Genomic DNA, 25,631 nt, shown 5'->3' with positions numbered 1-25,631 from the left:
GTTTGGTGTTGATATTTGGGATGAACTGTGAAAATAGTCCAATACATGAGGACTACGTACGTGCTCAAAGTCAGTTAAGCACTTATAAGTCAGGTTCACTTTGCTTCACCTAATGTTCAGAGGTAAAAATTCTCTTGGAACACAAGTTAGTCCTCTCCCATGAATATCAGAATGGAGTAGGTTATGAAAGTGCCTATATGTTCCTATGTTAAAGACAACCAGTTGTATCCATAGACTAAAAATGTAGCTCAGATTACATAGTTAGCTTTTAAACAGTTCAAACTAGTTTAGAAAGTGATTTGTTAAGTGTGTTATCAAGAAAATCTATATTGCAACTTCAAGCAATGCAGTTAATTTCTAGCAGAAGAATAAATGCAGTACATTTCCCAAAATATCTGAAAATGAAGATTCTATAAGCTCTCTATATTACAGAATTCTTAACTAATAGCTGTTTATTATAGTTAAAGTATATTTTTAAAACCACATAGTGTTCAATTCTCTGCAACTTTTCAGTTTACTGAATTACTGAATTTTCTGCCATTTGAAAATCTCAGTGTGGCAATCTTCACGTGGAGACTATTTTATGTGTATATAACCTAAGATAACTACATTATATTCAGAAGCTTTTACTTCTATCGAAAAAATCATTTTTTTTTTAAATGTATAGTATTCTCTTGATGGACGATTTTCTTAATATTGCAGTCTTTTGGCAAATGAAAAGTTATCTTTCTGAAGAAAAAAGTAGTTCCTTTACAGATGGAAGAAATGGTATCTTTTTTTCTGCAAGATTAATGCGTATAAGCTTGCTGTGAAAAACACATTCAGATATACTCATTCATTTTATAAACTTGTTTTCCCTTATAAGTCTTGCTTTATTCAGTGCACATGCACTTGCTTATTATTTGTCATCCAGTTCAAGGGTATATTTACTGCACAGTATCAGATCCTAATCTGAAGAGAGAACAAAAGAATCAGACTGGTTTAGATTGAAAGGGACTTCTGGAGGGCGTCTGGTCCAATGCCCTGCTCAAGCAAAGCCACCTAAAGCAGCTTCTCTGGGATTGCATCCAGTTAGGTTTTGAATGTCTACAAGGAAAGAGATTCCACAGCCTCTCTTGGCAACCTGTTCCGCTGCTCAGACCACCTGAATAGGAAAGCATTTCCCGATGTTCAGATGAAACCTCCTACATTACAGTTTGTGCCTGTCATCTCTTGGCCTGGCACTGGGCACCACTGGGAAGAGCCTGGTGCTGTCCTCTTTGCACTCTTCTTTTAGGTATTTCCAGATGCTTATAAGATCTCCTAACCACCTCCCCTCCCTCAGCTTTCTCTTCTCCAGGCTGTACAGTTTTAGCTCTTTCAGCCTTTCATCATAGGAGAGATGCTCCAGTCCCTTTATAATTTTCTGGGCCCTTCACTGGGCTCTATCCAATGGCTCCCCTGGAGTCTTGTGTACTCAGGAGCTCAGAACCAGACACAGTACATCAGTTGTGGCTTCACCAGTGCTGAATAGAGGGAAAGAATTGCTGCCCTTGATTAATTTCTCACATGCTTGTTATGATAGATATCAGCATTTGCACGTTGAGCAGCCGTAGGTGCATTAACAGGAACATTTGTGTACTTTTCGTCATTTCATTCATTCACTTTCGTGAATTAATCATGTATGTCTAAAGTTAATACATTTTACTATTGCAAATAAAAGATGGCTGTTGAATCAGTTGACCTTTTAGTGACTTCCAGATCCAGTAATTTATTTCTAGGTTCAGAAATTACTGTGCTTGAGATCAAAACATTTGTTAAAACATTAAAAACATTTCAGACAAAGAATTTTACTGCAGAACCCCAAACAAAAAAACAAAACAAAGCTGTTAGGTACAGATTCTCCTTCTCTGGGACTACTGGAGCTTATACTTCAGTTGCTTGGAAAGTAATGCTACTGCAGGTACAAGGAGTACAATAGCACTGTTTAATAGAGCAAATTTTCAGATACAAAACATTATTTTTCAACAGTCACCATCATTAGCTGTGCATTTTCACCAGTGATGAGCAAGAATTTGCATGGCATACATGTAAAAATCTGCTCCAGCAGAAGTGACCCAGTGTTTCATAGCTTCTATAATGGCGTAGTTGCTAGGACTTGTACTTTCAGAGCAGTTAGTCTCATGTACTGCTGTAAATAGTCACAGAATATCTCATGCTGATTTCTGATGTAGCCCAGTGTCTCTGTAAAATTTCATCTGTGATTTTGATATAGCCAAGAAAAGAGGACCACAAAGCTAGCAATCACATTGGAGAAGTTTGCATCGTGCCCTGCAACTCACAGGGGTTGTGGCAGAGACATGTACAGAACGCTATTTGCCAACATTCAGCAGCTTGAATTACAAGATTGTCCTTCTCCTGGCTTTCCCTCCTGGCTAAATATTGGAAGTGCAAACAAACTCTAACCATGCTCACAGCATGACAATGATGAAAGAAATGTAAAAAAGGAACCTATTTGTGAAAGAAATATGCAGTGCATGGTGGAGGACAAGATAGTGAGGATGGAGAATAGAAAAACACCGATCAGGGTGAAGGGTGCCTTGAGGAATGTGAGAAAGGTATGCCCAGGCCTCTAAAACATTTCATTTTGTGTACAAGACATAGCAAGTCTTGTGAATGAGTTTGCTTCCTGCTGGGATCCTTACTGAATCCCAGAAGGGTGCATTCGGTTGATGTAGGGATCCTGCTGTGGAAAAATAGTAATTGATAGTGTTATACTTTATGCTCAAATGCTGCTTTATTCCCTTTGACAGTAAGCATTTTCCTGGGTACATCCTGGGCAGTGGCTGGGGGTGCATCAGGAACCTTGTGGCTGAGGGAGAAGTGGCAGCACAGCACACTTCTTGGCTCAGTTTATAGTGGATATTCAGGAACAGGTTCCTTCCTTATTAGTTTGTCGTTCACTTTAATGTAAATTTAGACTATTAGACAAAGAACTGCATTATATTCATGGTTATTTCACAGCATTATTACTTTTCCTTTTGGGCAGATGAAGAAGTCGAGGCATGCATCTGCCACCCAGTGGTTAGGATCATATGAAATATTGGCATGGTCATATGTTTGTCAAGGCAGTTTGCTCTTCAAGAACAAACACAAAGGTATCTTTCTTTTCCTGTTGACATTTAAGAGTGGAAGAGACTTTCTCTGCTTTTTTTCATCCCTACTTATTATCCTGTCTGTTGCTAAATATTAGCTTGTTTTCTTATATCAGGAGGGGAGACATCAGGTTACTGTGATCCTCAACCTGGAGTACATAAATATATCAGAACAACAAATAGCCTGTTTACAAAATAAAATACTATTCAGTATAAAGTTACCTACTGGGACAATTCTGCAATTTGTGTAAATGAAGACATAAAGAGGAAGAATTCCGTACATAAATTTTCAAAGATGTGATATAAATTCTCATCAAATTGATGGTTATGTCTCAGAACCAGTGAAGTATGAGGAAATCTTGGCACTGCTTTATAGCAGCCCAGTGCTCTTACTTCAGGTCTTGCTATTCTCTCATTGCTGTATTGTTATTCTCTCTCTTTTTTATACGCAGAAAATCCATGATTAAGTCTTGCACCATTTTAAGCAATTTTTACTACTTATTTTAGTGTCTCAATTAGAATATAGCTGTCTTTTATTAGATGCTGTATTCTGCATAAGTGTCTGGTGATTTCCCTACCAATTACTACTTTTTTAAAGATCACATCTGATACCTTTTAAGGTTTTCTGTCTTGATTTGTTTGAGGATCCATGACGCTTACACTCTTGCCTCTTCTGACTTACAGAGTTGGCTTTTTTGAAGCTTAGTACCACAGGTTATGTTGACTTCACCGTTCTGTAATGTCAAAGTCTGTTAATTGAGCAACTGTGATCTAGATGGCATTTTCTAGCTACATTTTCTATTCCTATTTTAGTCAGAAAAGGCACATATAAAAGGTTCACAATTGTGTCTATTTTTCTTCAGAGGACAGAAAGCTCTTCCTCTCTTTTTCTTTCTTTCTCTTTTTTTTTTCTTTCTTTTTTTTTTTTTTTTCTTCTGGGAAGAGGGCATAAATAACTTCAATTTCACTAAACCTCTCCCCACAGGGCTATTTCAAGGCTTCCCAGCAGCATACACAAAATTAGATTTTCATGTCCAAAGGATCTCTGAGGAGGCAAAATTAAATTTTACAACAGAATGGAAAAATGAGGGACATCTGAGCAAAAATGAAGGCTGGGAAGGGATAGCAGGAAAGTGGGTGTCCTGGGTTAAGGGTTTTATGGTCTTGTGTATCATTCTGAGATCCATGGATAGATTACAAGTCTTCCTGTATCTCATCTGCCTCCCCCAGATGTCTCCATCTCCCTAGTGTATGCAAACCCACTCCTTCATTTGGGGGATTTCTGACTCCCCTTTTTCTCATGCAGTCCTTCCCCTCTTTGCAGCTGTTTTTTGCTGCAGCAGCAGCTTGTTTTTACTTAGTCCTTTCTGTCTGTTGTCTGGGAAGAACCAGGCTTCTGGCATCTGGAACTGGTGAGAAAAGTGATACTGATAGCTGCTTGTTGGGCCTTCACATGCATTTATCTTACTGCTTTCTTTTTAGAGCTGTATCTGTAGCAGAAATCTGGGAAAGAAGAAAGCAGAAATCAGTCATTCAGTATGAAAAGATCCAGCCCTACTTTTCATTTGTCTGTAAATTAGCCTGTATTGTGTCATACCTGGATGTCTAGTGGCATCAGAGTACAGTCAGTGTATTCCAAATGTTCTCTAATACATTTTGACATCTGCTGATCCTTTCTTTAAATGGTCAGAAGATCTGATTATAGAACATTTCCAATATTATCTCATCTATATTGATAGCATAAATTTAAATTACTGTGATGCACATTCTATCTCTGTACTCATGCATTGTGTGTAATGCAAATAATAGAATTCTCTCTTGTTCTGCTTGTTTACTTTTTATTGCTCAATATTTTTCCTATGATCATTTTCTACTTTTTCTGTAATAGTTAAATCTCATACATTCTCCCTCGAATTTCATTATTCATCCTCTTTTAATTGTGTTAAAAAATTATCTCCAACACTGTGGTTAATTTTTGCCTTTAGAAAGCAAATTGACTATATTTTTTTCCCTGACTTGTTTTTAACTTCTTATATTTGCTTTTAAGATCACAGTTGATGTGTGTTACAGGCATTTCTGCACCTAGTACTGCTGCAGTTCTTTGCTTTGTGCTCCAGGGGGCAAGAAGCACTTTGTTCTGTGATCCAACAATTCTGAAATTTAAAATATGAACACAGGGTAAACACTGTGGAAGATGGCATCATAAATAGATGGGAAGGACTCATATTCTGCTTCCTTTGTCTGTCCAAATGCAAAGCCGTGATAGTCCTTCGTGACCGACACTCTGCAGAGTTAACCCAATCCTTTTAATAATCCCTGTAAGAAAACTGGTTGCTATGGGAACACATTCTGTGGTACCACTTGACTGTCAAAATAACCTCATGAAATATCTTGCTAAGAATGGCTTAGAAATTGGTTTAAAATAAAAAGTAAATAAATCCACCTTACTTGTGGCTAGATGCATGAAGTCTGCAACAAGGGAGCAAACATTTCCTACATGAGAATCAGACTAGTAGAGATGTATCTGTTTTCTCAACCCTGGTGAGTGAGCTGACATAGAATATAGAAATATTTATCATGCTTGAGTTAGTGATATACCAACCTGCTATGTGCATAAGAAGTTAGCACAGGGTCCAAAGGCTAAATGAACCCCAGGTGTTACATGGTTTATTAACACCTGTCTGTGCAGTGTCTCTGCTTTGCTTGCCAGTATCCTTCAGTTCGTATTCATCTTCAAACTGCTCTGCTGTTACTGCTCTTCTCTTCCCCAGTGCATTTCCTTCTCCTCTGCATGCCCCTTTTTACAGCATACTCCACACATTTCTTTATTCAGTTGCTTAAAATAATCTGCAGTTGAGTGGGGTTTGGTCTGTTTCTTTGTTGTTTGAATAAAGGCCTCATAACAGTGCTTTAGAGATTAATAGATGTGGTCAGTTGCTGTTTCAAGTAGCATTATGCTGGCCACTCAAAAATCTAGCCACATCTGAAAGATTGCTTGACTAAGTATTCCTGGAGATAGAATTTGTTATCTGAATATCAGATGGGCTTATTAAAGAAATGCCAAGAAGATTAGAACAGCTATTTCATGTACTGCAGTTTAACTGCAGGACAAAATAATTATCTGTGGCACAGAGATTGAGTGTGAGTAAAATTAGCAATTTTTTGTTGTCATATTTTTTTTAACGCTATATTTTAAAAATCATTTGTCACTGGTTTAAATTTCCTCCTTTGGAAATCAATAGAAGTTTCCATTGCAATTCATTTAGTTGAAATGAATTATCATTCATGCTAAATAACATAAATAAGTGGATAATGCCCACATATTCTGCTTTCAGCTGTCATAAAAAAGATAGAATGCCAGTTTAAGCAAAAATCAGGCTTATTCCGTTACCACTGAGGCCAATATGGAAGTTTTAATGCTCACAACTCAATAGCTTTTTCTAGTACCTTTCAGGCCTTCTACTTTGTGAAAAAAAAGACAAATAATTTTTTTTTTTTTTTTTTTGGTCAGCAAAGTATTCTAACATGTTTGCTATTGATAAATATCAAATAAAAATTGAAGCCTCACATTTTGACTGATTTTTTTTTTTCCCCTATAAAAACACTGAATTAATCCATGTAAATGTAATGCAATTCCATTTTTATCTTCTGAACACAACAGATGACTATTAAAGCAAGATACCCTTAGTTCATGCTGTTTCCCTATAGAAGTATTTTTAAATATCTCAGAGCTGTTCTCAACTTACTTATGACAATAATAAAGCAAATTTTCAATTAAAATGAAGTAGAAATTGCTAATTACATGATAATCAAGAAAACAAACATATATTACTATGTTCACTCAGGTTTAAAGTATAATTACAGGTGGCTCAACACACACCTTCCTGAGAAAATGTGGTTTTTATACAACAGAATAATGGTTGAGTAATAGCTCTGTACTGAAATAGGAGGTTATCTTTTGGCATTTATAAAGAAGAGTCTTTCAAGTTCTTTTTATTAAGTGAAATGTTTATTTACAGTCTGTCTATGTTTAATTTGAAAGTACTGCTTCTTTACGTACAGAGGCCTTCTTCAATGTGTTTATCACCAAGAGAGGATGAAGAAGATGACGGAGGTGAAAATACTTGTGGTCCTTCAGGTTTATGGGAGGCATTGACACCTTGTAATGGATGCAGGAACCTCGGATTTTCCATGCTTGCACAGGTATATGTTTACCTTTTCATCCTAAAACTCAGTAACTATGGAATAGCTGCTTAATCTCTTCTCTACCTCACCTTATAGTCATTTACAGGCTTGCCTTATGCACTTCAGGATTGTTAACTTTAGTCTTCACTTCAACTACAAAATCCAGTTTTAAAATGAAACGTTGAGGTTCAGTTTCCTGTTGTAATCCAGTTATCCAGCTGACTTTAATATTCGGACTGTTTGATAATTATTACTCCTATTTTAGATTTTATGTTGCATAGCTTTCTCATCTGATTTAATGCGGCAAGACATTTTGCAGTCCATAGTTTCCTTTGGGATAAGTTCTCTATTTTTGACCAGCTTCTAATTAATGTAATGATGTCTCAGCTACTTTCCTTATAGAACTAATTGAGGACATACATAACTCAACTGATGTAAGAATACAGCCTAAGTCTTCTCTTTGAAGATTATGTAAGTTAAAAACAAACAAACAAACAAACAAAAAAACACCAGTCCCCTTTTCAAATACTCATGATAATACTGGGAATAAATAAAAATGGGTTATATACTTGGGTCTAAAACCCAGCAACTCAGAGCAGGCCAGTTTGCAGTAACCACCAAGGCATGCCAACAGCTGTGTCCTCAACAAATGATCCTGTACTGCGACAGAACAGGATGTTGCTTATGGCCACTTCTGGGTCTCCCTTGTTCTCTTTCTCCTTTATAGCTTAGCACTCTAAATTCTGTGACATCTTTCCTGAGCTTTTTTTGTAGCATTGGATGGAGATCTGCCAAATTTCTATTTAGAAATGTCTGGGGTTTTGGGGTTGTTTTTTTGGTTCTTTTTTTTTCAGGTTCCATCCTTATTTGGCACTGTGTTTAATGAGCTTTGTCAGAATCCTGTGTACCAGATGGGAATTAGTATCCTGTCTCACCACACTGTATACACTGTTGCTTTCATATCATGACTGTACCTTTTATTCCCCTTAGTCTCATGAGACTTGCACCTGTTTGAAGTCAATGCTAAGGCTTCCACTGCAGTCAGTGGAAACAGGATACAGCAACTAATGTACTTGAATAACAATGAGCACTGTCCTGTCTTTTTATAAGCTGCTTTTGTACTCCATTCCACTTTCAGTAGCTTTTTTCTGCTTCAAACTATCTATCATTTCAGACATTTGGCAAGGTGTAGAGCCATTGGAGTTATCCTGATTTACAATAGAAGCTCAGTAGTTACTAACTCCTCATTTTTATGAATTTGTTTTGAAAAATAGCTCTTAAATGGAACTTTTCTTCTCTAAGTGTGTATTAACTGCAGTTTAATTATTGTTAAACGTTTCTGTGATGAACATATGTGTCATTTTGGAGTGATTTCCTGATTTTTAAGAACCTTCTCTGTTCCTAGTTTCCTTTTAACATAATATATATTTAAATAATGTTATAGAATTGAAGAATGGATTTGAAAAATAGTATGAAGTTAGCCTGGTTGGTATCTCTCTCTCTTTTCTCTCCTTCTCTCTCTCTCTCCTTTTTTTTCTAGTAAAGAGATTAATTTCAAGAAGGATGTAAATTTTAAGATAGAGACTACTGAGTTAGTATGATTCTTTGTATTTCAGTTTTAAACTCAACTATGCAATAACTCATCTTCCTTGCCCTGAAAACTAGCAACACTTTTTAAATTATGGTTCTTAAAAAAAAGAGTATATTTAATCCCCATTCTTTCACAAAATGATATAATAGCTTTCTAACTCATTTTTCTCCATGAGAATTGAAGATGGAGGTAGAGGTAGTATTTAGTTTTTATTATTTTCTTTCTTATACAAGAAATTAAGGAGGCTAGCAGTGAAAAATTTCAAATTTACAAGTTGTTGAATTTGGTTGAAAAAGCGTTACCATCACTGTTTGTGGTTTTTCAGACTATTAGCTCATCAGTGCAATCTTCCAAAATTAATTCAGATTGCAGCAGAGAGTATCTTGTTCATAGGGATCCAGAACGCACGCTTTTTTATTTCAGTGTTTAGAATAGGACCAGCATGTTGAATTGGCCTGAGAAATTATGATGGATACATACTACAACATTATGTTTTAGATAAAAGTACAAAAATATGCTTCTGATATTCATGCCAATACAGTACCATGACAGAAAATGCAGATTTCACTGTTAATAAGGTGAAATAATTGTCTTGGCAGTCTGTCTTCAAATCCATACTCTACTAAAAGGACTGAAACAGACAAAAGGCTCTGTGAATTACTCCTAAATACCAATGACAAGTTTCGTTTTCCTGATCTCTTCTAGAACAGATTTTGTAGTTATGTAATTAAACTCCTTTTGCACATCAAAGAAGAACAAACATGAAATTGATTCTTGGTTTGTATATACAGTAAGAGGTACAATGGCAAAGAGAAAGTGAATTTCTGGTGTGATTATGACAGAGGCCATCTGTGAGCTAATAAGCTGACAGTATGCAGCATGCCAAAGAAAAGAGCATACAAACTTGATTTCTTTACTGCAGTAATGAAAAAAGGTCTTGGCTGGAGGTACTTCTCACATGCAGGGTGTAATTTCTGTCCCTACTATGCTGGGAAGTTTCGTTTTAATAATGGTTGTTATGTAAAGTTCTGTGTAAATTGTTTTATAACTTGGTATAGTAGTAATACTGGTATTCTCAGAAGTGGCATAAGGACCTCTCCTGTAGCCTCACCATTGGTGAAGTCCTGGAAGAGCTTGAAGGAAAAATCATTCTGCTTTTTTAGAAGCTTCAGTGTTTTAGAAGTTGCTTAAGTCTGCATGTGAACAGAACAGTTAATCAGCTTCATCCAATCCTCAAAATAATCTGAAGCCAGATCGATAGGATACCCACCTGTATCTGTAACTTTTAATTTCTGTTACTGTGGCTGTTTTTTGTGGTTTTTTTGTTTGTTTTTTTTTTTTTCTTCCCAAAATTAATCTTTGTTTTTAAGCAGAAACTCCATCCTTTGTAAAATTGATTTGTACATTTTGGTGGAAAAAACTGACTTCCACAAATGAGTATTTTATGTCTGACAGCACCTTTCTTAGGAAGGTTCTATATTCTGTAGCTATAAGTCAGTACAAAAGGAAAACTGTAGTTCAGCCTAGATAACTGAATAACTACCTTCTACAAATTTCAGAATTTCATATAATATGCAAGCAGAATAAAAACAAACTTGAAAACTTTCAAATATGTAAGCTGCCTTAAGTTGTATGTACTCTACTTCTTTGGCACTCTAAAATTCTAGCATAGCAGGCTTTGTTGGGAACAGTTCACTGTGCAGTGAATTCAGTTTATTAAACTGAAACAGAATTTTTATAAGTGACATAATAGTACTTTCACAGGCACCTTCCATAGGTCTTCAGTTCTTGTAAATTATTTCTGCAGTAATTAGCAAGATTTTTGATGCTTTAATGTCTGTATTTCTTAACCAAAGTAAAAGAAAATGATGCCAATGAACTTTCCTCCTGTCTCAGATCTGGAATCAAAGAAAATGCTATTTCCCATACAGCTTTCTCTCAAATTAGCCATAGAAGTAGGAGATATGTGACAAAGTGTAACGACTGGCTGGAGAGGTCTCAATGTGCTCTAGATAACTACTGAAATGAAAACTGAAATATGATCCTTAGAAATGTAGTTTTTAACAGTGCCTTGTTATCATGTAAAACCTAGAAGCAAAGTTTAATCTTTGCTACTGAGCATTTAAAGGAGGGAGCTTTTATCAAGAGAGTGGTAATTCTGGTAAATATAGGAAGCTGTGCTGAATATGAAAGTTTAGATGGAGAAGTAGCACAGTCAGCTAAATATCTGTGTGGGTACTTAAGAGGATCTCCAAAGAAAGGCTGGCAGGACGGAGTTCAGTGGATGTTTGGGTTGCAGAGAGATCTAGACAAGTTACAGAGCTGGGCAGTCACAAACCACATGATGGTTAACAAGAGCAGGTTCCAGATTTTGCACCTGCAGAGGGGCAACCCTGGATATTTGTATAGACTGAGCTGTTGGAGAGCAGCACCACTTAAAGGGATTTGGGGTCTTGTCTGCTAGCATGTCAAATGAGAGAAAAGGTCTGGTGGGCTTAGTCAGGAACCAGGGTCAGTTCATGGTAATGAGGTAGATTTGAAATCAAGCCAGTCTGTGAGTCCTTGGCTAAGATACAGTTGTTACAGTGTTGCAGCAAAGTCAGAGACTGGCTCTCACAATTTATCTGAGGCAGGAACTGGGACCATGAACAGAGATGTGGGAAAGGTCCTCTGATGAGTGTTCAGTGGATTTATCAGTGGACTCAGAACAGATGACAGTGACAGATGCTGATGAAAGTGATTACATACATAAACTGGACGCTGAATTGAAATAAAGTTGTTATTTGGCCTGTTACAGCACAAAATAAGACCAAGAAGGAACTCTTACTTTCCATGCATTTCGTATATAGAGTTTCCATATTAGCATGTAAGAATATCTCATCTGCTTTTATAGCTACATGTCTTGGCTGGCATTTGTATAGATAGTGTTCTTCCATAGACTTCTTTCCTGAAAATTCTCAGTGCTCTGTGCTTCAAGGGCAAATAGAATTTGTGAAAAACTATGTTTGTGGGTCTGTGTCATGGTGTGATTGTGTGGCACCAAACACTGGTAATAGTGAGGGATGGGCTGTGAGGAAGTGCTGTCCTTGTTGGTATACTCCTGGCTCTCATTTGAGCAAAGTTGTAAGAAGCAATTTGAACAGTTTGTCAAGGGCATTTATTTACTTTATTTATTGGTTAAGGGGTGCAAGGTGAGTGGAAAGAAATAAGTAGAGGTAGAACATTCCTGTTTGCCCATTAATAGAATTGTCTCTTGGTCTTTATCTTCTATTCCACAGTGCTGTTTATTTTTGTATTCAGATTCTAATATGTTTTTTCATAAAGCAACATACAAACGTACTATCATTTTCTTTGGAATGAAACAGCGTACCCCAAAAGAGCTAAATTCTGTAGTTTTCACTCCATTTTCTTTTTTATGGATAGTGAACTCACCATATTTCTCTGCTAAACAGGTGAAGTTAGCAAGGCTTGACGTACAAAGATAAATACAGAACAGTCTGTCATGTCAGACAGATGAGTGGTACAGAGTCCTGTGTGCACACAGCAATATTATAAGTTTAAATTAAGCAATCTGCACACTTTAGTCTTGACAGCCATGCCAGCATATTTTCCTAATTGTGATATAAAGTAATTGTGAGATAAGGTAGGTTTAGCTGTGTCCCATTTAGGAAGTTGCTGGATCAGCTTGACTGCATTGTCTCTTGAACATGTTATATGTAAACTTCAAACCCTGACAGTTATTCTCTGTGTTTGATATGACAGCCAAGTAGGATCACCACATGTGTTTAACTATTACAGCATAAAAGTAATGTCTGTAGAGAGTAGTGCTGTTACTACCGAAAAAATGGAACTTTGGTTTTAAACCTTTAAGCATAAATCTTCCTGTTACCAGCTGCCTGGAAGCATGGCTACTTACAAAAGAAGCAGATAGATATGGAAATATCTCTACTGAAATATTTAAAGAAGAATTTCACTGCTCAGTTAATGTCAGATTTTCATCTTTTTAGTATCAATGGGCTGGGAAAACTTTGCACTTTGCACTTTTGAGACTGAGCTGTACTCAGAGAATTCATGGATTGCTATAAATAGGAACTCTTATAAACTCTTTGTCACAGGTTCTGCTGTGGAAGAGAAATTTCTCAAAAAAATGTTTTGTATTAGGAGGGAAGGATGAGAAAGTGGACTCTGGACTGCATTTAGAGGTGACAAACTGTAGTACTGTTTCTGTACCTGTGTAAATTCTGATAGGAATATTTAGAGTTTCCAATTTGATGCATCACTTAGTAGGATTGTATATTTAATGTCTTACTTCAAGTAGGTCATCATGTCTGTCTTTTCTTATTTTTGTCATTTTAAAAAGCTGTTTCTAATGGGGAAGAATTTCATATTGCCAAATGGATTAATTTTCCTACTTAACATGTATTTCCATGATAAAAGCAATTTAAAGTTTATTCTATAGAAAATCTGAAAACAAGAATTATTATGTCACAATTAAGTTTAAAATCACAAAGACAGTTCTGGATATATAAGAGATGAACAAGGAAATTAGGTAAGAAACTAACTCAGTTTTCACATAGATATAAAATAAATTCCTAAAAATGTCACTGGTACTGTCCAGAAAGAGATAACATATGTCTCAATTAGATAATATTAATACTGGTAAATTTACTAGGCATTATATGTTTTCATCTTGACACATTAACCCAGCTTGAACTTCCATTCTCAGCTGCCTCTAAAAATTTTTATAGATTTTAAGGTCTATGAGTGTTGAATCTACTGTTTGAACACAGAGAAGGGACCATAAAAAAGGAGTATTTCTCCTTTGCTATTTAATAAGAGAAAACTGAAAAGTGTATTTTTAACTAAATACTCTTGGCTGAAGTATTTGAATAAAATGTACCCAAGAAATTATGTGTCATCCTTCACTTCCACTGAAGTGAAGACTTTCTCTCTCAGTGCATTCAGTGGAAGAACATTTCAAGTTAAACTGGTGTGTCAACTAATTTGGTTAATATTACTTGGTGTTAAAGATCACCAAAATTAGAAATAGGAAGCCTTGAGGCATTACCTAACTTACATGTTACAGAGAAAGGAATGCATTATCTTGTTTGGTGGAATACTAATTCGATAAATGATGGTATAGATAAATAGAGATGGAGTTATCTGCTGTAGGGAACCTGCTGTAACAAGGTGTTTGGGCTTGATGATCTCCAGAGGTCCCTTCCAACCCCTACAATCCTACGATTCTGTGATTATCTTCCAGGGACCACCATTGGCCAGGGAAACTTTGGAAGACAGCATACCTGAAACGTAAATAGCCAGATTAAATTTTTTTATGTTTTCTATAATATTTTCCTAAGGTTTCGAGCCTTTAGGTAAAAATATGGTTATATTTCCCTAATTTAATAGATTAAATTGTGAGTTTATTTAAATTGTATTGATGTGGAAAGCAATATTATCCACTATTTCTGTTAAACTCATGATTTACAGTGCTGTCACTTCTGTGGTAAACTGAAACTTCATTGGTAATTTCAGGAACATACCACCCACACACTGAAGCAGCTACTGAAAAGTGCAGTATGTATTGTGCCTAGAAAGGATCAGCAGGTGATGATTATATCCTGCTGAACAGCAATAGGAAATAAATATATTGGAAAAAATGTGGCTTATTTTAGCGTTATGCTAGATTTTCTGACTGTGCTTTAAGGAATGAAGCTGATATTTTGTTCTTGTACATAATATGTAACTACTTGATTTCCAATATAAATTTCCAGTTGTTGATGACTTCAGATGTCTTGTGGCATATTCATTTTTACTGTGCTAGTAGCACAGTCTAGACACCACTGCACAGGTATATAATTCAATCATAAATGTTGCAATCTACTAATCCTTAAGTATTTTCAGAATTGACTGGTCAAGCCTAGAGCATCCTGTGCTAATGGTTTACATAGGTCTGTTTTGACCGAAAGGTTGGTTGAGATGCCTTCCAGAAGTCTCTTCCATATAATTATACACAGCGATCTGGATGCTATAGTTCTCTATAAAATACTAGAAGTGTGAGCTCAGACAAGCTCTGTTTTTTGAAGGTTTACTAATGACTGGCCAGCACTGTGTAAGTCTGGGCACTGCTGGTCTGTGTCGTGTCTTGGTATGATCATGAAACAGCAGAATTAAATGGGAAAGACAGAGAAAGAGTAATCAAGCAAAAATGGAAGTGCTGAGATATATGAAGTATTGATAATCATGCTGATTTTCAAGACAGTCTTAATAGCTGTTAAAAATATTCAAATGAATGTACAAGTTACTGCTGAGTTGTACATCATCATGCTCCTACCTAAAATGAGGTACGGTGATGGACTGGAAAGATCTTAAATGCTGCTTTGTGGTTTGCAATTTAGTGGCACTTAGACAACACACTTTAAGGGAATGTTTGTGCTTTCAGTACAGCCTGACAAATTAAGGGAAAAGAGAAGAAAAAAATCAACTTAAATTGCACAGCAAATGGATAGCAATAATGCATAAAAATAGTTTTGTACATGAATGAAATTCATCTTTATATGAAAAACTTAATGTTAGACCTTCAGCTGCTTCATAACAGAAATATTAAAACATTCTGTTGAAACTTGAATACTTACTTAGGAGTTCAGTCTGCCCAAAATGGGTTTACTGTTCAATATTACATTTTGTGGGATAAAAGCTATGATAAATGCCTTGTATTTGTTTATAATAGTAACAGGATTTTTATTTATTTATTTATGTACTTACTTATTGGTGATGTACAAATATGTTTGATAACTGCTGACAAGGCAGTGCTTGGAATTGACAGGAACTTATTTTTTTCTAGTTTTTATTATCAGGGAAAATCATGGCTTCATAGGTCAGGGAGAGTAAGTCCCTGAAGAAGCCTCTAAACTTGATAGAACCTGATTTCTTACTGAAGAAAAGATCTGACTGACAACTGAGCATTTAAAAAGAACTTTATAACCTGTTTCTGTAAATCCTTTCCTACTGTACAAAAGAGATTGCATGCATTGGTTTTAATGTTGTGCCTGACTGTAGTATTTCACAGAAAATTTCTTCTATTATGAATACCTATTATACTGAGGATGAAAGTGAAATAAACTCTGATTCAACAAATTACTAAAGCCTGCTTAAGCATAAGCATTCATTTTCTTAATCCCATTTGGGCTTCCATTTTTCAGGAGACATGTATTCACAAAAATCCAGACTTAATTTAAAGCTAAGAATTTCCAACAATCCCAAGCTGATTTCGATTAATTGTTCCCAGTATTTAGTAATTAATATGAAATCATGAATTGCAAGTCAAAGAAAATGAAATTGAAGTTAATGATAGCCCATGTTTAAAGAAAAAATGGGAAATAAGATTATATTGCTGTATTTTTTCATGATCATGTATTTTGAATTTGTTTATAAATAGAAAATGTGGTCTGCTAATTCTGGTCAAATAAGTCCTTCAATCTTCTGGCCTCCACAGAAAGACAATTCAGCTAGGAAATGTGGAAGTCATTTTTTATGGTTTTCTACCTAGAATGCTCGCAATCATTTGTATTGCTATAGAATACAAATGCTCGGCTCACATTCTAGAAACAATAAATAGTCCTGATATTTTACTGTAATAGGTAGAAATAACAGTGACCCTTCTGCAATGTAGAGAATAGTTGTTTTTCTTTGAAAAAAGGAGATTAAAAACAAACCAAGTCTTACAAAAGTTTCTCTATCCAACATTCCAGCAGACATTTTGCAGAGTTCTTCAGCGTAAAGGATATACATGTGGAGACATGGATGCAAATTAAAAATTTGGCAGTAACAAGTTGACTATATAATTTCAGAGGTGACTTTGATATTATTACATCCTAGTATTCAATTCACAACATTTTATAATATGAAAAAGATGAGAGGAAATAGAATCTTTAAGGAATGTTAAATTCCATTTAATTCTACCTAAGTTTGAATTTATCATAATTAGGTCCATAACTCTCAGGTAGTAATTTACCCTCCCTTATTCTCTAAGTACCTGTAGCACACTAGTTTCCTCTCTAGTTATCCTTTCTATCTGATAGATGCTTAAGTTTTATATAGGCATAAGGCTTTTTGAGTAAACTATAGTAATTCACTTGTATGTGGAGAGTGGCCTCATTCAGATTGGTTTTATAGAGTTATTGTTTTTTCACTGGGATGAATAAATATTGACAGCAGAAAGTTCATTCAGAAACCCATCTGGAAGCTTGTGTTGTCTGTGTCAATGAGAAAGGGTAGACATCTCTGATTCAATTCATTTCAATTGATTGCTCTTTTATGTTAAACAAGAAGTCACTGGAATTCAGCCAGAGAGGAGAAGTAGAGGGGTGCATTTGACTACATACCTAGCCTTAAAGTTGATCTTGTGTGTAAATTAAACACGAGACCCCTTACAGAGGGTGTAAAGCTGACAAAGCAGAAGGTCTGCCTGTGCTCCTTTCTACCCACTCTTGAGGGTAGCCAACTTAACCATTTTTCTTATGAGAACACTTATTTCTTATTCCAGACTCAATGACCAAAGAAGAACTGCAGTTTGAATAGGATGTCATTTTCAGTCTGATTCAGGTGATTAAGACCCAGAAATTGGTTCTACAATACATGCAGACTTTTTGCATTATAAATTTATTTTTCTGACCAACTCTGTTTCCTCGTCAAAGAACAGTGAAATAATCTTGAGTTTTCAAATTTAGATTAGATGTCAGGGGGAAGTTTTTTACTGAGATAGTGGTGAGCTGCTGGAACAGGTTGCTCAGAGAGATTTTGGATGCCCTGTCCCTGGAGGTGTTTAAGGGCATGTTGGATGGGGTCCTGGACCATCTGATCTAGTACTTGATCTAGGGAAGATGGAGCTTGATGATCCATGGGGTCCCTTCTAAGCCAAGATATTCTCTGATCCTATGTTTCTACGATTCTGTGATTCTCTGTAACTTTACGCATTTACACTGGCATTTTGAAGTTGAGTTATGCAATTATTGAAATGCATAACTTAAAGCGTTAGAGTCAGTAGGTGAAACAGTTTTACGTACTTTTTAGCATTTTGTGTGAAACACTGACTAACAGTTCAAACATGGAGGAAAATTGAATGGAGAATATCTCCAATAAAAGCTGGTAGGACTGCAAATCTGAGGTGAGATTCTTGGATTCTGGCCAAACAGAAGTCAAATTCTCTCTTAGGTTCTTTGAAGTAAGAATATTGCAGTTAAATTATAGAAAGTTCAAATAGTGTCAAAAATGCAGCGAGATTTATTTTCTAACCTTTATTAAATGATTATTCTATAAAATCACAACATTTTTGGTTTTTATTATGCAATAAAAAAGCAGTAAGTAGATTATCACACCATAGAGATTGTAACAAATAAAGCTTAAACAAGTCTCAGTACAAAACAATGTAGCTCCTTATTTAGAGAGCCATAAGAAAATAGCATGTTGTCTAGACAAATGTTTCTCCCTCATTGATGAATAAATTATAGAGCTATGTTGATGTGTAGTCCTTCATTCTTATCCAGTTGAGATTAGCCTGGTGAAGTCATTCCTCGAAGAATAGATTATGAAGGCAATACCACAGAGTAGTACCAAATCATGGAACTTGTAACATTAGCAAGTTTTAGTACTTCATTTTTGGTGCATATTTGGCCAGGAAACTACATAGTACATCGAGTTCCATTGAGAATTATGATTCTTAATAGCAGTTCTGAATGGGAAATTACTGTGTTCTTTGAGACAACAGCATATTAAGATTTTTCTACTACACTGGTTCGTGTTTGTCATGCTTTCTTAATAGCATAACTTACTTTCTGATTTCTGAATACAGAGTCTGACTTACAGTATGAATTTGCTTTCTGTCTGATTGCCCCTTATTGTTAGCTTCCATTTTCACACTGCTGAAAACTATGCTCTAAAAATACTATGCTTTTGTAGACACTTGAAGATTGTTTAGTTGTATGTAATTAGAAATTGCATGCCAAATTTTTCATGCATTTGGGGACTTCTAAAGAATAATTTCAAAATATGCTACTTGCATTGATTCTGTATCTCATTTTCTCTGGGTGTGTACCAGATAAAGAAATTATTCATAACAAAACTACTATTCTTTTGTATTATGTTTTTCAGTAACTTCAGTATTCAGAAAAGTGTTTCTTGTTCTTTCTGTTCTACTGCAGAAGCTCCATCTGAGTTTCTTTTCTAAGAGAGTCTTGGCTTACACTACTGCAGTAATAACCCTTATACCAAACACAGTTAATTTTTTTTCTCTTCATATCAAACTGGAAAAATTTTAACCATGGTAGACTTCTCTTCTGAAATGTTTATTGTAGCTTAAATTAAATTCATTGTATATGGCATAATGTTTCTACTGTGCAAATTTGTGAAAATTTGTACAATTTCAGAATAAATGCCATGGACAGATACTAAATATTTTCCCAAAAAAGCACAGTTTATTAGTAACAAATTAGCACACTGAGATGGTAAAGCTTTCTTTGCAAAGAAACCGCTGCTCATAATGCCTCTCCTTTTTGATTTTATATGCTCTCTAGCCAAGTCAGTTTGCCATTTGCCATTTTAGGCTTATTTTCTGCTTTAGGTTAATAGTGAAAATTACTGTTTACACAGAAGACAAAGGATAATGGTTTTAAATTAGATGAGATTAGATTAGATAAAAAGAACTTTGCTATGAGAGTGATGAGGCACTGGAACAGGTTGCCCAGAGGAACTGTGGTTGCCCCATACCTAATCAAGGCCAGGTTGGATAGGTCTTTGAGCAACCCGATCGAGTGCTATGTATTCCTGCCAATGGCAGGAGGGTTGGAACTAGATGATCTTTCTAGCCCAAGCCATTCTGTGATGTTATGAATCTATGAGTATATTTTTCTTCCATATCTACCTAGATGTATTCAGTTCCTCTGTCTCCTCCAACTCATTTATTCATAGTTTACTGGCACTATAATTAACAGGAACTAATCTATAAAATCAGAGAAGATTCCAACCTGTCTGCTTAACACAAGGTAGTGAGTGAAGGGAGTTTCATAAGATTTTTACTGCATTGCTTAATCCTTAGTAAAGTTTTGATTGGGCAGAAGACAAAATTTTCTTCAGAGTTGGACTGAGCCCATCTTTCAGCTGTGGAAAGCATGCTGGCAAAAGGGTGAACAGTTCACTGTCTTGTCTAGAGGCAGAATTCTGAATTCTTATTCACTCTTTAATTGCATATTTCACACCTACTCTTTCTCAGGCACATCTGAAAACATTACTGAGGAAAATATGTATTTTATTCCCCTTGGGGAAGGCAATTTAATGGTGACTTTAAGAAAAATAAATAGATCATGTGACCCTCATAATCAATCTGTCAGTTGTTGACTGCATAATACTGAGATTTCTGTAAGCCAGGAAGTCTACCACTCTCCCCATAAATTATTTTCTTTTCTGTTGCAATCCTTTTCTTAAAAGGAAAGCAAAACAAAAACTAACCAACCAACCTCTGGAAAGCTCTCTCTTTGTTTTTATCAAAAAGTTCTGATTATATAACAAATTGAGAGTGTGTAAAATGTATCTTCATAGTTACCTTCAAATTTTAGGACTGTTACCAAATTAAACTCAGAGCCTGACAAAAGTATAAATGCATTTATTGATCTCTGGTAGTGTGGAAAGCTGTTTCTTTCTTCTTCTGACCAGAGTGCTAGAAGAGCCTTTCTCCTGTACTTCCGTGTGCTTTGAACTTAGAAACTTACCTCTTGTAATTGTGAAATTATCTTCATTCATCTTCTGATGCATCACCTCAGCTCCTCACTTTCTAACGATTTATTCTATCATTTACTGCAGAAAGTGGTGTATGAAAATATAGCATTTGTATGGGCCTTCTTTCATATATGAAGGTCTATCTATGAGATGATGAAATGATATTGGAATACTTGACAAAGACTAAATAAGTGTTTATATTATCATACTTAGCAATGCATAAATATGTATTTTTTTTTCATCCTGATTTCCCTAAATGTATAGAAATTTGAGCTAAGTGCTTTTGTGTGTGTGTGTGTGTGTGTGTGTGTGAGAGAGAGAGAGAGAGAGAGAGAGAGAGAGAGAGATTTTAAAACCGAAGCATAAGAGCTAAGCAACTTGCAGAGAAGCATTGTTTCCATGGAGCTGAGATTTAGACTCATTTTATCTGTTTAATATAATAACCTTCATTTTAGATGGGCCTTTCACTACAGCTTGATATACAGGCAAGCTGTATTTTTTGTAAACAGTTTTGTTTAACATTGTTCATGAAAAAAACAGTGGAAAAAATGGAAGGATGTTTAACCTGGAAATTTCTGTTTAGTTTTTAATTGCATTTTGTTCAGCTAAACTAAGACTCATTCATTAAACCAGTTACTGCATTATGCTACATTGTCACACACAGCCATTAGCATTTGCATAAATGAGATTATTTAGACTTGCAGTACATTCTTTGTCGTAGTGAGTTATTTATTAGAGGAATCATCTACTCTCTTTCATGGCCTGGATGTCGCATGCATAGGAAAATGTGTTGCGTGACTACAAAGATCTAACTTCATTTGAAATTCTGAATATCTGCCAGAGAAAATTACGAACATTCTCCATAAAATAAAGTGATATGCTCCTGCTGCTGAGGTTAACACTGCATTCATTATGCTCACGACGTACCCATCTTTTCAGACATTTGTAATTTGGGCTACATTAGCTAATTTTGTATTGTGAAACTTTGTAGGACTCTTCAGCTCTTAAGGATTGACATTAGCAGACTTTTCATATGAAATTTTAGTTTTTAAACAAGATATGTGAAAATACACAATTGACAGGAGAGGATAAAGCTACACTAATGGTGCCATATCGATAAGAATGCTCATTTCTTTTCTTGAGCAAAAATTTGAAAAAGAAAATTCAACTTTTGTGAATGGTTTCTGAAAAAATAATGCGTCTTTATTTTACATTTGTAACAGTATGAATATACAGGAAAATAAACCTCTCCCTTTTTTTTTTTCATAAACATTTTTATCAGCTCTTGGGATAACTTATTGAAACTTTATCACAAGGGCTGTTCCAGGTACTGGTCAGAAAAAATTCTTTTGGATAACATTTAGTAGTACAACAGCAAAGCCATGATTTCAGATGCTTGCAAAGAGGGTAAACAAGACTACTTTTAAAATCTGTATGTTTAATACTTTGTGCAACCAGAGTAGATCCTCCAATGTCATAACCCTTAAATGAGATTACTGGGGATTTTCCAAATTTTGTAATATATCATGGAGTGAACCTTATTATATATTCTGTGACAAATTACATATCCAAATGTTTCTAGCTGTCATAACAAGGAACATTCATCATAGTTTGATTCATGAAAAATGATTCTAATTACATGATACTATACAAATGGCTTTGGTTAAACTATTTGAAATAGATAAAGAGAATTTTTATAGCCATAAAATTACAGAAATATTACCACTTTTTTCAGTACACAATAAGTCAAAATAAATATTTCACTATCTAATTGTGGTTTTAAATTACAATGACACAGGTAATGTTTTCAGTGATTTATTCTCAGTATGTTATCATGACAAACTCGCACAACATTGCTCCAGTTCAGGCATTCTCCCCACCATCTCATGTGTCAGAAAAATATCCCAATCTTCATTCATTGATCAGAAGCCTCTTTAGGACTTCTTTCTTGAATGAATTCCTGATTCATCTCAGCAGGCTTTGTGACTTATCAAGAACTGTGGGACATATGATCTGTCCCAATTTGAGAACAGTGTATTACAGTTTATAAACATTGAGAAATAACAAACATGGTAAATGCACTCATTGCTCAGTTTCATGCTAGGTTTAGGCTGGCAATCAATAACACTCCAAGGTATTTTTAATAGAAGTACCATAGTAATCTCCAAAATAGTGGCCAGGTCGAATTTAGCCTACTATTATGGAAGAAATTCTAAAAGTTAGAATTTGATGGAAGTTCATCACTCCTCACATAAAAGAAGATATCTACAAGTGGCAGATAAATCACATTCTTCTTTTGTACCTTTATTAAAATACTTTTTCCATTAAAGGTTTTCAAGAAAAAAAGGAAACCCTGTGTATCGAACCTCTAGTCTGTGTCTGTTTGCAGCTAATCAGTGATACAACCTTAAAGTTTTCTGAGTTAACTGACAATAAGGTCATTGAAACGGGCCACTAGTTAAGCTCTTTCTAGACCAGTGTTCTTAAATTATCTTTTAAAGTATAAACACTCTTAGGGAAAATATTCCACATATTTTCTTAAGAAAAAAAAAACAAAAAAACTCAAGCCTAAAATATTTTTTTTTCTAATCTGTATAATTCTCACTAGGTGTTTCACATAAGTTGTGATGGCAGTTAATATTTAATGACATCATGTATTGATACTGAGGCTTATGTAAATCGAGATGTGGTAAGTTTTTAAATAACAGGATTGAGTGTGGCCTTCAATTGTAAATTGCCTAGACTCCAAGAGGTCAACTCGACTGTTCATAGTTTTAGAATTTCTAAGTTATAAAGAAATTAATAATTATTTGTTAAAGCACATCTTATCTAAATGAATTGCCACTGCAGAGAAATGATGAATGGTAGCAAATGATATGTAACAGTATATCCTATAAGAATAGTTCATTTTCTATCATTGCTCATTTGGCAGTCATGTCTGACTCAGGTGTGTTGTTCACTGTTCCAGGGAAATAGTAAACAACTCACCTGATTTCTGCAGGGTAGGAGATAGTATGAAAAAGAATTCCATTACAGATAGATTATTTCTTCTTGACAGATTGTCAGTTCAGATTAGATGCTTACAAAATATCTACCCTTTTCTGTTCTCAGATCATACAAAAAAAAATTATACGCACTGCTAATATCATACTCTTGAGCATCTGTCATTCAAACTCATTCTTGTAAGAAAAGTAAGAGAATCTAGAAGGGTAAAGCTTGGCAGAAACTTGGAGAAAAGGCCTAACTCAAAATCTTGTAATTTTTGAAGACAGACCCTTGGTATGGAACACTGTTTTCACTTGTATGAGGGCTGCTTCAAAAATAATATCTCCTATTTTATTATGTCGGCCTGTAATGTGAGAATCAGATGTCGGTGGTATGGCATTAGAGGTTTGAGCCCTCCCAAAAATATTCTGTTACATTTTGTTGCCATGGAACACTTGACAGTAAAGTAGCAGTCTTACAGAATGGTATCTGACATGGAAGTAGGTATAAAGCTAAGGTGGAACTGAATTTCTCCATGCAGAAAAAATGGCACCCATTGACATTCACTGACACTTTCCCTGAATGTTTTTGGAGACCAAACAGTATAAGCGAGGAGAGTGGGGTGGTGTGTTTCAGCAGTAGCAACAGTGGGTAACCCCACTCGTGTAGATTTTTACTAGTGCAGCATGCAGGCTTGTGTTCATTGCTGGCACAAATGCACAGCTAATGGTGGTGACTATGTTGAAAAATAGTATTTTGTGGCTGAGAATTTACTGTATCAAGTAATGTTATTGCACTTTTTGCATCTGTTGTAGTTTCCATGGAAATAAACAGAAGGCGTTACTTTTGGAGCAACCTACATATATTATTACTTGCAATCACCATATGTATATTTTTAGAAGCAAGTTCAGTCCTGCTGGCCAACAGTCACATCCTTTTTCTTTCCCTTTCTGTTCTCTAGTCTTTTCTGGGCTTTTAATTACAAATGAGATATATTAGACTATCAATTATTTTCAGAAGAGACCCAGTTTGCCAGAGGCCTTTGAGTAAAAGGCATGGTGTTTCCCTGGCATGTTGTCTGCAACTTGAGCCTCATATTGCTGTTCATTATATTATAATCTAATTTATATTGTAATAGGATGGACAGCTCTTATACTTTCACAATGACTCACACACTTTCAACCTTTCTCTTTTTCTTTTCATTCTGTCGAATATACATCTTTATCTTATCAACTAAATACTTATTTGAGTGTACTCAGCATAGTGTATTAGTTTTATAAATTTTAATTTCAAATAAGAACTAATTCTTAGTTCCTGATAGTGGGTACTCAGTTATATTTGTCATCTTCAACTTTTTACAGAAATTTGAGATTGAATTATCTCTAATTTTTTAAAATTAGAGATAGATCAGATTACCTTGATTTCAGAAGATTACTCGGCTATAATGGAATTGTATTTCCTTAAGAGATTTTTTGGTAGAGATGAAATATCTAGGTCATATGTAGTAGAATTATTGTAGAATTCCTGCATGTTGCAGTGGGTGAGGTGAGACAACAGAACTGATATTATTGAGAAGATTGCTGCAGCTTTCAGTCTTAGAAAATTAAATCACATTACCTGATGCCTGATACTTTAAGATGATTTTATGTAATCTGCTAACATTTAACATGGATTGGTTAAAAGCTTAAAAATTTCTTGAGTATGTTCAGTGCCTACAAAATGAAGAGCATGTCACGTTACAGCAACCAGAGGAGTATGTTGCTTTCTTCCAGCAGCGAGATCTTTCTGTTTCTCCTTTTTGCTACTTGTACTCTTTTTAATTAACGTTTAACATCTTCAGTTAGTTTTCATTTGATAGAGTTCTAGATGATTTAATTATTAACTTTATTTTGACTCAAAGTTCTGCTTGGTGTACTATTGTCACATTTACTTTTTTATGGAGAGAGTTCATAAGAATTAATTTGTCA

At 35.2% G+C, this 25,631-nt stretch overlaps 1 protein-coding gene across 12 annotated transcripts in view; it reads left to right on the top strand.

Moving 5' to 3' along the window:
• Positions 1 to 25,631, top strand: part of ANKS1B (ankyrin repeat and sterile alpha motif domain containing 1B) — a 402,720-nt gene that overhangs the window by 86,726 nt on the left and 290,363 nt on the right. For all 12 annotated transcript variants that reach the window (XM_048933569.1, XM_048933568.1, XM_048933550.1 and 9 more), the window contains one exon: positions 7,197 to 7,337. In XM_048933569.1, coding sequence (XP_048789526.1) covers positions 7,197 to 7,337 — 141 coding nt within the window. The remainder of the gene's footprint in view (positions 1 to 7,196; positions 7,338 to 25,631) is intronic.

The sequence above is a fragment of the Lagopus muta genome, chromosome 1, assembly GCF_023343835.1.
Source record: "Lagopus muta isolate bLagMut1 chromosome 1, bLagMut1 primary, whole genome shotgun sequence".
NCBI classification, from domain to species: Eukaryota; Metazoa; Chordata; class Aves; order Galliformes; family Phasianidae; genus Lagopus; species Lagopus muta.
This window is presented reverse-complemented; position numbering and strand designations above follow the sequence as displayed.